General features: G+C 39.3%; 1 protein-coding gene across 3 annotated transcripts in view; it reads right to left on the bottom strand.

Moving 5' to 3' along the window:
- The window catches only part of RECK (reversion inducing cysteine rich protein with kazal motifs), a 73,493-nt gene that overhangs the window by 32,990 nt on the left and 22,619 nt on the right, over window positions 1-17,884 (bottom strand). For all 3 annotated transcript variants that reach the window (XM_029203899.1, XM_029203901.1, XM_029203900.1), the window contains exons 7-8: window positions 10,235-10,268; window positions 7,799-7,996 (exon numbers count right to left, since the gene is read on the bottom strand). In XM_029203899.1, the coding sequence (XP_029059732.1) occupies window positions 7,799-7,996; window positions 10,235-10,268 (232 nt within the window). The remainder of the gene's footprint in view (window positions 1-7,798; window positions 7,997-10,234; window positions 10,269-17,884) is intronic.

The following is a 17,884-nucleotide window of genomic DNA, read 5'->3' as shown; positions in this document are numbered from 1 at the left end:
TTCCCCCTTGGTAACCATAAGTTTGTTTTCTATGTCTGTGAGTCTATTCCCCCTTGGTAACCATAAGTTTGTTTTCTATGTCTGTGAGTCTATTCCCCCTTGGTAACCATAAGTTTGTTTTCTATGTCTGTGAGTCTGTTTTGTAAAAAGTTCATTTGTATTATTTTTCAGATTCCACATATAAGTGATATCATTTAGTATTTGTCTTTGTCTGACTTACTTCACTTAGTATGATAATCTCCACTCCATCCATGTTACTGCAAATGGTATTATTTCATTCTTTTTTATGGCTGAGTAATATATTCCATTGTGTGTGTGTGTGAGTATGTGTGTGTGTGTGTATGTCATGTCTTCTTTATCCATTCATCTGTTGATGAACACTTGGGTTGTTTCCATTCCTTGGCTATTTTTTTTTTAAATAAATCTTATTTAATTATTTTTGGCTGCATTTGGTCTTCGTTGCTGCGCATGGGCTTTCTCTAGTTGCGGCGAGCAGGGGCTACTCTTCGTTGCGGTACACGGACTTCTCAATGTGGTGGCTTCTCTTGTTGTTGAGCACGGGCTCTAGGTGTGGGGGCTTCAGTAGTTGTGCCACGAGGGCTTCAGCAGTTGTGGCTCATGGGCTCTAGAGCACAGGCTCAGTAGCTGTGGCACATGGGCTTAGTTGCTCTGCAGCACGTGGGATCTTCCCGGACAAGGGCTCGAACCTGTGTCCCCTGCGTTGTCAGGCGGATTCTTAACCACTGGGCCACCAGGGAAGCCCCATGCCTTGGTTATTGTAAACAGTGCTGCTATGAACATTGGGGTGCATGTATCTTTTTAAATTAGTTTTCATCTTTTCCAGAAATATACCCAAGAGTGGGATTGATGGATCATATGGTAACTTTATTTGTAGTTTTTTAAGGAACCTCCATACTGTTCTCCATAGTGGCTGTACCAATTTACATTCCCACCAACAGTGTCAGTGGGCTCCCTTTTCTCCACACCCTCTTCAGCATTTATTTGTAGACTTTTTGATGACAGCCATTCTGACTAGTGTGAGGTGTAATTCTTTTCCTTCTCTCATTGTAGTTTTCTTTTTTTATTTATTTTTAAAATTTATTTTTGAATTTTATTTCTTTATACAGCAGGTTCTTACTAGTTATCCATTTTATACATAATAGTGTATGTATGTCAATCCCAATCTCCAAATTCATCACACTATCCCCCATCCCCCGCCACTTTCCCCCCTTGGTGTCCATACGTTTGTTCTCTACATCTGTGACTCTATTTCTGCCCTGCAAACCAGTTCTTCTGTACCATTTTGCTAGGTTCCACATACATGTGTTAATATACGATATTTGTTTTTCTCTTTCTGACTTACTTCACTCAGTATGACAGTCTCTAGATCCCTCCACGTCTCTACAAATGACCCAATTTCCTTTTTACGGCTGAGTAATATTCCATTGTATATATGTACCACATCTTCTTTATCCATTCGTCTGTCGATGGGCATTTAGGTTGCTTCCATGACCTTGTTATTGTAAATAGTGCTGCAATGAACATTGGGGTGCATGTGTCTTTTTGAATTAAGGTTTTCTCTGGGTATATGACCAGTAGTGGGATTGCTGGGTCATATGGTAATTCTATTTTTAGTTTTTTAAGGAACCTCCATACTGTTCTCCATAGTGGCTGTATCAACTTACATTCCCACCAACAGTGCAAGAGGGTTCCCTTTTCTCCACACCCTCTCCAGCATTTGTTGTTTGTAGATTTTCTGATGATGCCCATTCTAACTGGTGTGAGGTGATCCCTCGTTATAGTTTTGATTTGCATTTCTCTAATAATTAGTGATGTTGAGCAGCTTTTTTTTCTTTTTTTTTTTCAGTATGCAGGCCTCTCACTGTTGTGGCCTCTCCCGTTGCGGAGCACAGGCTCCGGAGGCGCAGGCTCAGCAGCCATCGCTCACGGGCCCAGCCGCTCCGCGGCATGTGGAATCTTCCCAGACTGGAGCATGAACCCGTGTCCCCTGCATCGGCAGGCGGACTCTCAACCACTGCGCCACCAGGGAAGCCCCTGAGCAGCTTTTCATGTGCTCCCTTGCCATCTTTATGTCTTCTTTGGAGAAATGTCTATTTAGGTTTTTAGCCCATTTTTGGATTGAGTTTTTTTTTAATATTGAGCTGCATGAGCTGTTTATATATTTTGGAGATTAATCCTTTGTCCGTTGATTTGTTTGCAATATTTTCTCCCATTCTGAGAGTTTTTTCATCTTGTTTGTAGTTTCCTTTGTGCAAAAGCTTTTAAGTTTCATTAGATCCCATTTGTTTATTTTTGCTTTTATTTCCATTACTCTAGGAGGTGGATCAAAAAAGATCTTCCTGTGATTTATGTGAAAGAGTGTTCTTCCTATGTTTTCCTCTAAGAGTTTTAGAGTGCCCAGTCTTACATTTAGGTCTCTAATCCATTTTGAGTTTATTTTTGTGTATGGTGTTAGGGAGTGTTCTAATTTCATTCTTTCACATGTAGCTGTCCAGTTTTCTCAGCACCACTTATTGAAGAGACTGTCTTTTCTCCATTGTATATCCTTGCCTCCTTTGTCATAGATTAGTTGACCACAGGTGCGTGGGTTTATCTCTGGGCTTTCTATCCTATTCCATTGATCTATATTTCTGTTTTTGTGCCAGTACCATATTGTCTTGATTACTGTAGCTATGTAGTATAGTCTGAAGTCAGGGAGCCTCATTCCTCCAGATCCGTTTTCTTCCCTCAGTACTGCTTTGGCTATTTGGGGTCTTTTGTGTCTCCATACAAATTTTAAGATTTTTTGTTCTAGTTCTGTAAAAAATGCCATTGGTAATTTGATAGGGATTGCATTGAATCTGTAGATTGCTTTGGGTAGTATAGTCATTTTCACAATACTGATTCTTCCAATCCAAGAACATGGTATATCTATCCATCTGTTGGTATCATCTTTAATTTCTTTCATCAGTGTCTTACAGTTTTCTGCATACAGGTCTTTTGTCTCCCTAGGTAGGTTTATTCCTAGGTATTTTATTCCTTTTGTTGCAATGGTAAATGGGGGTGTTTTCTTAATTTCTCTTTCAGACTTTTCATCATTAGTGTACAGGAATGCAAGAGATTTCTGTGCATTAATTTTTTTTTCTGAATTTTTGAGTTTTTTAAAATATATATCATGTTCTTATTAGTTATGTGCATTAATTTTGTATCCTGAAACTTTACCAAATTCATTGATTAGCTCTAGTAGTTTTCTGGTGGCATCTTTAGGATTCTCTGTGTATACTATCATGTCATCTGCAAACAGTGACAGCTTTACTTCTTCTTTTCCAATTGGTATTCCTTTTATTTCTTTTTCTTCTCTGACTGCTGTGGCTAGTACTTCCAAAACTATGTTTAATAAAAGTGGCAAGAGTGGACATCCTTGTCTTCTTCCTGACGTTAGAGGAAATGTTTTCAGTTTTTCAACACTGAGAATGATGTTTGCTGTGGGTTTGTCATATATGGCCTTTATTATGTTGATGTAGGTTCCCTCTATGCCCACTTGCTGGAGAGTTTTTATCATAAACGGGTGTTGAATTTTGTCAAAAGCTTTTTTCTGCATATATTGAGATGATCATATGGTTTTTACTCTTCAGTTTGTTAATATGGTTATCACATTGATTGATGTGCATATATTGAAGAATCCTTGCACACCTGGGATAAATCCCACTTGATCATGGTGTATGACCCCTTTAATGTGTTGTTGGATTCTGTTTGCTAGTATTTTGTTGAGGATTTTTGCATCTATATTCATCAGTGATATTGGTCTATAATTTTCTTTTTTTGTATTATCTTAGTCTGGTTTTGGTATCAGGGTGATGGTGGCCTCATAGAATGAGTTTGGGAGTGTTCCTTTCTCTGCAATTTTTTGGAAGAGTTTGAGAAGGATGGGTGTTAGCTCTTCTCTAAATGTTTGATAGAATTCACCTGTGAAGCCATCTGGTCCTGGACTTTTGTTTGTTGGAAGATTTTTAATCACAGTTTCAATTTCATTACTTGTGATTTGTCTGTTCATATTTTCTATTTCTTCCTGGTTCAGTCTTGGAATGCTATCCTTTTCTAAGAATTTGTCCAATTCTTCCAGGTTGTCCATTTTATTGGCATAGAGTTGGTTGTAGTAGTCTCTTAGGATGTTTTGTATTTCTGTGGTGTCTGTTGTAACTTTTTTTTCATTTCTAATTGTATTGATTTGAGTCCTCTCCCTCTTTTTCTTGATGAGTCTGGCTAATGGTTTATCAATTTTGCTTATCTTCTCTAAGAACCAGCTTTTAGTTTTATTGATCTTTGCTATTGTTTTCTTTGTTTCTATTTCATTTATTTCTGCTCTGATATTTATGATTTCTTTCCTTCTACTAACTTTGGGTTTTGTTTGTTCTTCTTTCTCTAGTTCCTTTAGGTGTAAGGTTAGATTGTTTATTTGAGATTTTTCTTGTTTATTGAGGTAGGCTTGTATTGCTATAAACTTCCTTCTTAAAACTGCTTTTGCTGCATCCCATAAGTTTTGGATTGTCGTGTTTTCACTGTCATTTGTTTCTAGGGGTTTTTTTAATGATTTTTTAAAATTAATTAATTTTATTTTTGGCTGCACTGGGTCTTTGTTGCTGCACCCGGGCTTTTCTCTAGTTGAGGTGAGCGGGGGCTACTCTTTGCTGTGGTGCACTGGCTTCTCATTGCGGTGGCTTCTCTTGTTGCAGAGCACGGGCTCTAGAGCGCAGGCTCAGTACTTGTGGCACACGGACTTGGTTGTTCCATGACATGTGGGATCTTCCCAGACTAGGGCTTGAACCCGTTCCCCCTGCATTGGCAAGCGGATTCTTAACCACTGTGCCACCAGGGAAGCCCTCTAGGTATTTTTTGATTTCCTCTTTTGATTTCTTCAGTGATCTCTTGGTTATTTAGTAACGTATTGTTTAGCCTCCACGTGATTGTGTTTTTTACGTTTTTTTCCCTGTAATTGATTTCTAATCTCATAGCATTGTGGTCAGAAAAGATGCTTGATACTATTTCAATTTTCTTAAATTTACTGAGGCTTGATTTGTGAACCAAGATATGATCTATTCAGGAGAATGTTCCATGCACACTTGAGAAGAAAGTGTAATCTGCTGTTTTCGGATGGAATGTCCTATAAATATCAATTAAATCTATCCGGTCTATTGTGTCAGTTAAAGCTTGTGTTTCCTTATTAATTTTCTGTTTGGATGGTCTGTCCATTGGTGTAGGTGAGGTGTTAAAGTCCCCCACTATTACTGTGTTACTGTCAATTTCCTCTTTTACAGCTGTTAGCAGTTGCCTTATGTATTGAGGTGCTCCTATGGTGCACCATATATATTTACAATATTATATATAATTGTTATATCTTCTTCTTGGATTGATTCCTTGATCATTATGTAGTGTCCTTCCTTGTAACATTGTCTCTTGTAACATTCTTTATTTTAAAGTCTATTTTATCTGAGTATTGCTGTTCCAGCTTTCTTTTGATTTCCATTTGCATGGAGTATCTTTTTCCATCCCCTCACTTTCAGTCTATATGTGTCCCTAGGTCTGAAGTGGGTCTCTTGTAGACAGCATATATATGGGTCTTGTTCTTGTATCCATTCAGCAAGCCTGTGTCTTTTGGTTGGAGCATTTTATCCATTCATGTTTAAGGTAATTATCGATATGTATGTTCCTATGACCATTTTCTCAACTGTTATGAGTTTGTTTCTGTTGGTCGTTTTCTTCTCTTGTGTTGCCCACTTAGAGAAGTTCCTTTTGCATTTGTTGTAGAGCTGGTTTGGTGGTGCTGAATTCTCTTACCTTTTGCTTGTCTGTTAAGCTCTTGATTTCTCCATCGAATCTGAATGAGATCTGTGCTGGGTAGAATAATCTTGGTTGTCGGTTCTTCCCTTTCATCACTTTAAGTATATCATGCCACTCCATTCTGGCTTATAGAGTTTCTGCTGAGAAATCAGATGTTAACCTTATGGGAGTTCCCTTGTATGTTATTTGTCATTTTTCCCTTGCTGCTTTCAATAATTTTTCTTTGTCTTTAATTTTTGCCAATTTGATTACTAGGTGTCTCGGCGTGTTTCTCCTTGGGTTTATCCTGTATGAGACTCTCTGCACTTACTGGACTTGGGTGGCTACTTCCTTTCCCATGTTAGGGAAGTTTTCAACTATAATCTCTTCAAATATTTTCTTGGGTCCTTTCTCTCTCTCTTCTCCTTCTGGGACCCCTATAATGCAAATGTTGTTGCGTCTAATGTTGTCCCAGAGGTCTCTTAGGCTGTCTTCATTTCTTTTCATTCTTTTTTCTTTATTCTGTTCTGCAGCAGTGAATTCCACCATTCTGTCTTCCAAGTCACTTATCTGTTCTTCTGCCTCAGTTATTCTGCTATTGATTCCTTTTAGTGTATTTTTCATTTCAGTTATTGTGTTGTTCATCTCTGTTTGTTTGTTCTTTAATTCTTCTAGATCTTTGTTGAACATTTCTTGCATCTTCTCGATCTTTGCCTCCATTCTTTTTCCGAGGTCCTGGATCATCTTCACTATCATTATTCTGAATTCTTTTTCTGGAAGGTTGCCTATCTCCACTTCATTTAGTTGTTTTTCTGGGGTTTTATCTTGTTCCTTCATCTGGTACATAGCCCTCTGCCTTTTCATCTTGCCTATATTACTGTGAATGTGGCTTTTGTTCCATAGGCTGCAGGATTGTAGTTCTTCTTGCTTCTGCTGTCTGCCCTCTCACTCATTGTAGTTTTGATTTGCATTTCTCTAACAATTAGCAATATTGACCATCTTTTCATGTGCCTGCTGGTCATCTGTATGTCTTCTTTGGAGAAATGTCTATTTAGGTCTTCTGTCCATTTTTTGATTGGGTTGTTTACTTTTTTGATATTGAGTTGTATAAGCTGTTTGTATATTTTGGAAATTAAGCCCTTGTTGGTCGTGTTGTTTATAAATATTTTCTCCCAGTCCACAGGTTGTCTTTTCATTTTGTTTATGGTTTCCTTTGCTGTGCAAAAGTTTATAAGCTTGAGTAGGTCTCATTTGTTTGTTTTGCTTCTATTTCTTTTGCCTTGGGAGACTGATCTAAGAAAATATTGCTAAAATTTATGTCAGAGAATGTTTCTCCTATGTTCTCTTCTACGAGTTTTATGGTATCATGTCATATAATTAAGTCTTTAAGCCATTTTGAGTTTATTTTTGTGTATTGTGTGAGGGAGTGTTCTAACTTCATTGATTTACATAATACATCTTCCAGTATGTTGATTGTATAATGTAGTTATTATACAGATATATAATTCATTTAATCAACTTTAATCAATATCCTATTGGTGGATGTTTAGGTCATTTTAAATTTTTCTCTATACCAGCAATGTTGTAGTAAACATCCTTTATATGTATAGATGTATTTTTGAAAATTTGTGAGTTTTTGTGAAGGATAATTTCTGAGAAATAGAATTGCTAGATTAAAAGGTATGATTATTTGAAAGTCTCATGGGCATAACCCAATTTTCCCTCTTAAAGTATCCATACCAGTGAATTTTCCCACTTCAGAATAGAGAGTGCCTGTTTCTTCATACCCTTGACAGCCCTGTCTTTCTTGGCATCTTTTAGCTGTGATGATAATGTCCAGTCTGCCAAATCTAAAGACCAAAGGAAGCCTGGTATTTCCCAAACGACCCAGACTGTAGATATCTTCAAGAATTTACTTCTTTTTTTTTACAAATTATTTTACCAAAGATTGAAATGAGAGGAATATGTGGCTTTTACTTACTATCTGTTGGGTTCCTCATTGGATAAGATTGGGTATAATTGTTTACACAGTGTATTAATTGTGGACTAATAGAGGCACAATAATTTTCCACTGCTTTGATCTGAGAAGGACCAGGAGAAGAGTCTGTTCGAAAAATGGCTTGACAGTATTCTCGGCAGTTTGTGTGATGGCCTGCATAACTGCAACAAACTGAGCCCACTAGGGGGAAAAAAAAAGATTACATTGAAATGAAATCAGCTATTTGCTAACATTAAATCACCATAATAATGATGGAACAATATGTGTCTTTTTGAATTTCAGAAATAAAACCATGCCATAGAAGACACGTAGTTAAAGTCAGCACTACTATAAGCATGGCCATGGGGACATTCAGGTGCTCACTGGTCTGAGAAAGTCATTATTTGTCAACTTATAGTCTATAGTGCAGTGGTTCTCAGCAGGAGCAGTACCAGCCCCTGGGAGAATTTGGATGCATGTGGAAGTGTTTCTGGTTTTCATGATGACTTAAGGATGACTGCTGGCATTTAGCACATGGGGGTCAGGGCTGTGCAACGTACAGGAAAGTCTCATATAATCGAAACTGTCTCCCAAAATGCTAATAGCACCCATGTTGAGAACCACTGGAACAGCTTCCTTCCACGTTGGATCTGTGGAGATTCATAAACAAAGCAAACCAAAGCAAAACAAATCAAACATATCAAAATAAAACAAAACCCCAAATACCTCACATTTATAAAATAGGACCAGTAAAAACCAAGAGGTATCAGGACCACTTCATAAATTTGCAAATTATATAACTGTACATCTTGAAACAAAATCCCTAAAGTTCTATACTGTTTGAAAATCTCCAAGACTATGCCTAAATTGAAAGTGCTCACCTCAAAACTGATATGACTTGCTTCAACACTGAAAAGTAAAACCCACATTTGGAATAAACGATTCTGGACGTATGTATTTTTAAAAATCAAGGTGGACTATTTAAGGTATCTGGGAAGAGCAGGATGAGTGGCTGGGGGTGCAGATGTGGGATTTATAATGAAGAACAAGAGGTCCTCATAGGAGAGGCTAAGGGGTCTGTAGGAGGCTGAAGGGAGCCGAAAGGGAGCCAAAAGGGTAGAGGTATGGCTGGAAAAGGTTAAGAAAATGGCAGGTAGGAAACCTCTGATAATAACTAGGGATGGTTATAGAGGAACCAGAATCAGGTTTCTGGTGGATTCCACAGACCAAGGAATGAGCAGGGAACTCAGGTGACTTCCAGAAATAATGATAATGATAAAATCATATACAAATGAACTAAAGTAGGACTACACTGATAGCAAGACAAGCCTCTTTCCTGGACAAGGAAACTGTTTCATACCTATTGTGCCAGCTAAGTTTCTGATTTGAAATTACTAACAAACTTACATTGTTCATTGCTGAATTGTTCATTTTAATCACAAAGAACAATCATTAATGGCTACATTTATCATTGTCAACCTCAATGAAGCTAAAACTGGGGGCAGGGGTGAGGGATGCTGAGGACAGAGGAGACAAGTGAGAATAGGACAAAGATGCCTGTCTTCTGATGCCCCAATTCGGCTGGCTTCCTCACAGGGTGGGAGGATAAAGGATTATGTGCTAAACGCTATCTGGAAAATCTTGAACTAAACCCCAGTTAGAAAGAGTAGAAGATAAAGTACAGACAGCTAATGTTTCTTATACTTTAATACACCCCACTGCCAAGCTCACCTAACAACTCTTTACTCCTCACACGTGTTTCCCCATCTCCAACTGCTCTCGCTGTTCCCTTCAGCTGGAATTCCCTTCCTCCAACCTCTACTGCTCACATCATGTCCATCCTTCAAGGCCCAGTTCAGCTACCAACTCCATGAAGTCACCTCTAAGCACCCCTGCAAGATGTGATCCCTCCTTCCTCTGAACTCCCGTGGCACCTTATCAGTAACTCTATCCCATACCCACCATGTCCCAGAGTTCTTTGTGTACAGGTTGTGTCCCCCACAGGTGTGCATCTGCCCTGCACAGAGCAAGTAGTCAGTGAATATCTGCTGAATGAACTGAGAGGCAGCCCTCAGCTAGTGCTGCAATTATATTACGTTATATTACGTGGGAGTGTTCAACTTCTGTTTATATCACGTGGGAGTGTTCAACTTCTGTTTATCCAAGTGGGGCATGATCTTCCTCTAAAACACCCAGCACTGATATCTGCTTTATAAATCTGTAATTAGGACATGGGAATTGTTAGAATTCATGAATGGCCCAAACACTCCAGAGGAAAGAGCCTATCAGAATCCTGCTGTGCACATTCCTTCAGACGGTTTAGTAACAGCCTAAGTTATAATGTCAGTGTTTTGGCAATATTTATAACAGCTAAATCATGTTCTGTAAACCATGTTTTTCTCTTTGGATTGCTTGCATAACCATCAACAATATACTTACTTTCATTTCTGCTAATGCAACTGAAAAGAGCATTCTGTAAATTAAAGGAAAAAAAAAAACAGAAATTAACAACCACATAGAATTTCTAATTTTATTCCACTTTTATAGTTATATGGAAATCAGGATATCAAACTATTTAATCCTTCTCTAAATCCAAGATTAAAAACAAAGAAACTATGATATAGCATTCTGGTGAAAAGAGAAACCATCTTCTAATACATTTTGGGGATCAAGATTATCACCCAAGCCATAAGCTGACCACATTATAGCAAACCAAGTTTATATAAAGCTGTACCAATGTGTGTATGTGGGGAAAGTACAATATAGTAATCTCAATTGTTTCTTGTAGAACATAAAAAAGCTTTCAGAAAATAATAAAGGTTATTTAGGGAAATACATATTTCATATAACCACTGCATTTTAGAGTTGAAAGGACCTTGGAGATCACCTCTAATTCTTCTCAAACCTGGCCATGCACTAGAACACCTGGGCTTCCTAGGCCTTACCCTAGACTACAGAATTGGAATTTGGGAATGAAGCACAGAAATCTAAATTTAAAACAAGGCCTCAAAGATGATTCTTATGCAGACATCCTGGGGCCAGAGTTGGGGAATCTCTCTACCATATTACAGATAAAGAAACCATTTCCTTAGCAGGGGAGAGACTGCCCCAGGTCACAGAGCAAGTCAAAAGTTGAATCTGAGACTAGAATTAATGTTTTTAGATCTCTTAGATCACTGTTCGGAAAATATCACACTGTTAAAGTCATTGTAAGGAAAATAAACAAAACAAGACAAACAAAAACTTCCTTGTACAATGCTATTTGGAATAATCAGGGCTTGTAGACTATGATTAATATCACACTTGGAAGAGAATAAATTCTTAAAAGAATATGGGCATAAATAAAAGGTAGATGGAAAACAAGTACACCCTTATTAATGAATAGAGATGATTTTGGCTTTTATTTGCAACTAACTTCCAAGCTGGCTACGTGATCTAGACTTATTAAAGGATCAGCTTTACTGACACTTAAAACCTAGCTTCAAGGATCCATCTATGTAGTTGTGTAAAGCTGTACTGCATTTTCTCTACTAAATAATATTCTACTGTAGGAATAAACCACACTTGATTTATCCAAAGCAAAACAAAATACCCAGGACCCATAGATAAGGGCTAATGAATTCACCCAGTATGAATTCTTTCTGTTAGAGATCTCATCAAATAATATAAAATAGTGAAAAGTAAATATTCTTGGTATTCTTTAATAGTGGTCTTTTTTATATTTCTCTTCATCCATGTTTCTTTGTTTTAGTTTGACTTTTCAGCTACCCATTATAGGTAGCCCTCTATTTTGGTTCAATGGTTTCAGGAACACTTTCAATAAAATGATCTAAATCAATATTAAAAAGTCATCTGCTACCATGACTTCCTTGGTGGTCCAATGGTTAAGACTCCAAGCTCCCAATGCAGGGGGTCCGGGTTCGATCACTGGTCAGGGAACTAGATCCCGCATGACGCAACTAAAAGGGCCCTCATGCTGCAAGCAACTGAAGATCCCACACGTGGCAACTAAGACCTGGTGCAGCCAAAAAAAAAAAAAAAGTCATCTGCTACCAACTTTCCAGCCCCTCTTAACTGGGTAAATAAAATTCTCATTGCCCTTCTCTTTTCTTTTTTTTGTTTGCTCTGCTTTTTTTGGCTGAGCTGAGAGGCTTGTGGGATTCTAGTTTCCTGGTGGAACCAGGGCCCTCAGCAGTGAAAGCACGGAGTCTTAACCACTGGACCGCCAGGGAATTCCCTGCCATTCTCTTTCTAATATGCTGGTTGTTCCTCTTGTTCCTCTTGGTTCCTCTTGGTTTTGGCTTTTTTGGCCTTGTTCCTAAAGAAGTATGTTTATTATCTTGGTGGCCGTCCTGGGTTACATGGCCTGATTTCCATTTTTGTTATTCTTCCAGTTACTCTTAAAGTCTCTAGAGCTGTGGTTTTCAAGTGGAGGTAATCTTGCTTCCCAGGGGGCATATGGCAATGTCTGGAGACATTCTTGGTTGTCATAACACGGGGGGGTTGGGGTGTTCTACTGAACTGACATCTAGTAGGTAGAGGAGTCTAGAGATGCTGTTAAACATCCTACAATGCATAAGACAGCTCCCCTACAACAAAGGATTATCCGGCCCCAAATGTCAATAGTGTCAAGGTTGAGAAATTCTGCTCTAGAAACTTACAAATTTGTTCAAGCTTGATTTTTTTTTAATTTGATCTTAAAAATAAAAGAAATATCACTCTGGGTCAGCCTTGTGGATCACTTAGCTTCAGAGAGAGGTATAAAGGACACAAAATCTGAAAAATGTCAGAGATCAGCTAATCCAACTCATTTGACAGAAGCCAGAGTCTGAGGCCTAGAAAGGAGAACTACTTATGGACCCTAGCTTTCACCCACAAATGGGTTGGCAAACTATGGCACCCAGGCCAAATCTTGCCCGCTGCCTGTTTTTGTAAGTAAAGTTTTATTGGAACACAGTCACACCCATTCATTTACATATTGTATATGGTTACCTCACACTATAATAGGAGAGTTGAGTGGACAGTAAGCCTAAACTGGCTGGTAAGCCTAAAATATTTGCTTTCTGACCCTTCACAGAAAAAGTTTGCTAACCGCTGATATAGAAGGGCTCAGCTGTCTCTCTTGATGTCACATCCAGAGCTCAGAGATGTTCCCTAAGCATTTCTCGTTTCCCTTAATGTTCACTGATAGACCTTGCATGCATAGCGTTACTCTAACTTGTTGAACTAAAAACTTTTATATTTCCACGTGACAGCACCTCTAGTGTTAATACCATTTTTACATCTCTTTCTTTATCTTTACCAGTTTTAAGGTTTCAAAGTATGGTCCTTATAGGGAATAGACTGGCGGTTGCCAAGGGGGAGGTGGGTGGGAGAGCGTTGGATTGGGAGTTTGGGGTTGCATAGTATATATACCATGCAAACTGGTATATACAGAATTGATAAACAACAAGGTTCTATTGTATAGCACACGGAACTATATTCAATATCCTGTGATAAACCATAATGGAAAAGAATGTATATATATGTATAACTGAGTCACTTTGCTGTACAGCAGTAACACAACATTGTAATTCAACTATACTTCAGTAAAAAATGAAATTAAATTTAAAAAAGAATGGTCCTTCACTCAAGTATACTGGTGTTTGATGAATTCATCAATTCTCTGTTGCTTACTTTTCACGCATCATGATTTTATCATATCCCCCTCTTTGATAAAAGATTCTTAACCTTAGGTAACTCTACCTAAGGTATAAACTATAGGTAACCCTACCTTTTCACTGCTAAAACTACTGCTGACTAGTTTGACAGGGCTTAAGACACACATGAGTTACAGCCCTGGCTGACAGTTTCTTCATTTCTTAAGATGGTCCATCAGGGTCTTAGCTAGTCAATTCTTAAGTCTTTCAAATGTCTGATCGCCATCTAGTGGCAAAAGTGGGCAGTAACTGAAGGTTTATACTCAGTTGGGTTTATACCAAGCCTCTTTTTTATTTTCCTGTTGCGGAGCACAGGCTCCGGACGCGCAGGCTCAGCGGCCATGGCTCACGGGCCCAGCCGCTCCGCGGCATGTGGGATCTTCCTGGACCGGGGCACGAACCCGTGTCCCCTGCATCTGCAGGTGGACTCTCAACCACTGCGCCACCAGGGAAGCCCCCAAGCCTCTTTTGATCTTCTGCCACCAATATTAATACTCAATGTGACTCCATATAGCAGCTCCCTCACCCCACTCATCTTACTCTATAAATCAAAATTACAGTGTAACTGAGGTTAGGATCTACAAAAACCTCAGAGACCCAAAGAACATGTCAGTATGTAAGCGTTGACAGCAAGAGACCTTCAAGTCCCAAAGCCTTCACTATACAGCTGGATAGAGATGTACACAGTAAGCAAAGGGCAAAGGCGGGGCTAGAACCCAGATTGCTCTGCCAGTGCTCTCCCATGACACTATCCTGTAAGCAGACTTTGGATTATTATTCTGAATGCAGCCAATGCAAGGTTGAATTTATGTCCATAGAGTAACCTATTTTAAGTCTATTTTTTAAATCAACATCTTAAATTGTGAAAAAAATCATTTTCTTGAAGTATTATTATTTCCCTTAAAAAATTTTGATCATGAAATCTTTCCTCAGGCAGCTGCTTTCATTAGCCAGTTCCCTGCCCTACCTAAAATGGTTTTTGAGAACTGCAATAAGCTCTCCCACCTGTGGGCACACCTAGCAGAAAAACTAAGATACAGAGTGAAATCAAAGTCAAGGGAACCCTATGTGATCCTTTATGCCACACTGACCTTCCTTCTGGGGGGAAGAGCCATTGGGGTCCATCTGCGAGGCAGACTCTGCGGCTCTAAACTCTTGCTCAGAACTTGGCTCTGCAGATTTATTTTCTGACCTGGCCACTCACTTTTCTACTTCAGTGACCCCTTCTGGCATTTCTCCATTTGTCCACTTGTCTCAATACTTTCTCTGTCCACTGCCCTTCTACTACTACTGGTCCCTCCAGCTTCCCTTTCTCACCAATGATGAGGATGATGAAAATGAAACAAACATTTCACATGAATCTTATTAAAAACAAACAAAACCAGGTTTGAATCTTGGATATTTTAGTCACTTCTGGACAAAGAGCCAAAAGAGTACATTCTATGAACTGTTATTAATGTTTCCTATTCCCAAGGCTACTAGTTAAAAGGGGCTGCTTTGTTCCTAAGGTCTCAATAAATAAAATCTGTTTGCTTTTCACAGATGGACTGAGAGTTCTCCCGGTTTGAAGTTTTGCATGAAGAATCTAGCTTATTAAATGCTAAGTTGGGGCTTCCCTGGTGGCGCAGTGGTTGGGAGTCTGCCTGCCGATGCAGGGTACATGGGTCCATGCCCCGGTCTGGGAAGATCCCACGTGCCGCGGAGCGGCTGGGCCCGTGAGGCCTTGACCTTTTTTTTTTTCTTTTTTTGGCCACGCCGTGCAGCTTGCAGGATCTTAGTTCCCCGACCAGGGATTGAACCCAGGTCATGGCAGTGAAAGCACCGAGTCCTAACCACTGGACCACCAGGGAATTCCCCAATAACTGACCTTTAAAAACATGTTTTTTAAACCTCCACAAGGTATTTTCTCCTTGTTGTGGACACCATGGCTTTTTAGTAAAAAAAAATCTAAGTGACTAGAATATGTAAAGGAGTTTAATAGGACATGGATATCACTAAACAAATGACTCTTCAGCCTCCCAAATAATAAATGTCATTTCAATAGTGGGATAAAAATGAAACCCAAAACTGAGATAAGATTAATAGGTCCAGACTGCTCAGAGAAGTTTGCTCATTATCACCCAGAGCATCCAACCAGCTGGAAGCAAATTCACTGGCAAGTAATACCTGCAGAGTAACATAAGGTCTAGAACACAGTTTACACAGAGTATGTGTTTGTGGCAAATGGACTGCAGCAATGGCCCCAATTTTTTACATTTCCCTGTATCTATTTCTCTCACACTAACTCTGGACTTAGTCATGTGATTTGCTTTAGTTAAGTGGACAGTAGCAAGCATGAGGTAAGTAGAGACCTGCACATATACTTGCATGTTTCCACTTCTTTTCTTGGGCCCCTGCCACCACCATGGGAACCTGCCTGAGCTAGCCTGCTAGAAGGCTGGGAGAGACACATAGAGGAGAGCTGAGCTGACTTAGCCAAGGGCATCCCAAACCAGCCAGACCCTGGCTGACTTGCCAGCTGACTGCAGATGCACAAGTGAGCCCAGCCAAAAGCAGCTAGGCCTGCTAAATGCATGAGAAATAATAAATTATTATTAAATAATTCTAGGCTATGGAGTTTTGGGATGGTTTGCTACACAACATTGTGATTACAGATACAGTATTCAGTGCTTTCTCTGCTCATTCAAAGAATGCCTGATTCATAGACATTTACACAGGGTTTTCGCATAAAACTGCTATTTACTCTGAAACAAAGAACCTTGTGTACTGTCCAGAGTGGGAAAACTTTCTATTAAAAAATTCTATCTATAAAAATACTAACTGTAGCACCTATTTACAGGCAACAAATTTTTGTTCATCTTTTAAGTCTTACCTGCTCTGTGAAGACTTCCCCATTACCCTGGGAAGGGTTTTTTCCTTCAGGCTTCAACGTGTCTTGCACAGACTTCTAGCAACGTACTTATCTCACTGTATTGTAATGGACTATTTGAATTTCTCTCTTCCCATGGACTAGGCTATGAACTTCTTACAGACAGTGGCTAAATCCTTCCATCTTTGTACTCTGAGAACAGTGCCTGATACATATTAAGTGTATCAACTCAATGAATGTTGAAGGAATGAATGAATGACATGCATGCAAAGACAATTGAGACAATGGACTCTGTCCTAGGAACTCAAGACTTTAGCATTAAAAAGTGACTTGAAAACAAAGACTTACACTATATGGTGACCAATGCTATAATAAAGCATGTCAAGTGTTTATAAATAGCAACTAATTTTGTGTGTGTGACGGTAGAGGGCTGAGCAGGAAAGGTTTTAAAGAGGAACCACCTAAGCCAGAATTTCAGTAGGGGTTATGGCATGCTGGGGTGGGGTGGGGGTGAAGGGGAGTTCTGATTTGTAATATTTGCTGGTATGTGTGGTATAAATACCCCCATCACAGCTGCTTTTCAAGTTAAAAGCTGGCTTGCCCAATTCCTGATATTTAACAACCAGTTCTCCCTAGCTGGTAGGAGCTGGCTCCAGCCTACTAATGGATGGGGATGATAGGATGGATTCAGGGAACAGGAATTCCAGGAGGGCAACAGGTGGTACAACTACAACTAACAAATACAACACATGGTAATCTGGGAAGTTATAAGCAGTAAGCTGCTGAAGCATCAAGGAGGGAAGAGTCAGGGGCTAGGTCGAGAAAAGCTTAAGTATACCAGGCTGAGGAACATGAACTCTATCTTACAGGTGAGCCACTGAAGAGTTTCAAGGAAGGGAGTGATATGACCATATTTGGTCTTTAAAGAGGTCACCCTAGGAGAAGTGGAGATAGTAAATAAGAGGAGAAATCAGAGACAGGAAAGCTAGTTGGGCAGCTATTGTAGTTGTCCCCCAAAGTGGTATAAAGGCCTGAGGTAGGCAGTAACTGAGGATCTGGAAAGGAGACCAATTTAAGACATATTTCAGAGGCAAATCTTTCGAGCTTAATAGCCAGTTTTTTTATTTTTTGTTTTGTTTTGTGGGAGGTGGTGAGAAAGAAGAAAGAGTAGACAACACCTCTTAGGCTTTTACTTTATGTGTCTGGGAGGACTGTACTTAAACAACCAAGCAAGAAATGCAAGAAAAATGATAAGTTTTTGTTTGGGGATGTGTGTATGTGTGGTGTTGTGTAGCAGTAGGGTGGAGGGAAGAAGAGGTAGGGAAGGTTAACAGTCAGTTTGGCTGATGTGAAATGTCAGTTGAACATCAAAAGAACACATATCCAGCAGTGATTCAGGAGAAAAAGAGGTTAGCAAAAAAGATTCTGGAGTTGTCATCATATTGGGGCAATTAAAGCTATGGGAGTAGATGAGATTGCCTAGGGAGAAAAACCTGGCCATTTGGATCAGACCAGGTCACA

The sequence above is a fragment of the Monodon monoceros genome, unplaced genomic scaffold (genome assembly GCF_005190385.1).
Source record: "Monodon monoceros isolate NGI ecotype Baffin Bay Population unplaced genomic scaffold, NGI_Narwhal_1 Super_Scaffold_5, whole genome shotgun sequence".
In the NCBI taxonomy this organism is placed as follows: Eukaryota; Metazoa; Chordata; class Mammalia; order Artiodactyla; family Monodontidae; genus Monodon; species Monodon monoceros.
The sequence above is the reverse complement of the archived record's forward strand: the minus strand, read 5'-3'. Positions and strand labels throughout refer to the sequence as shown.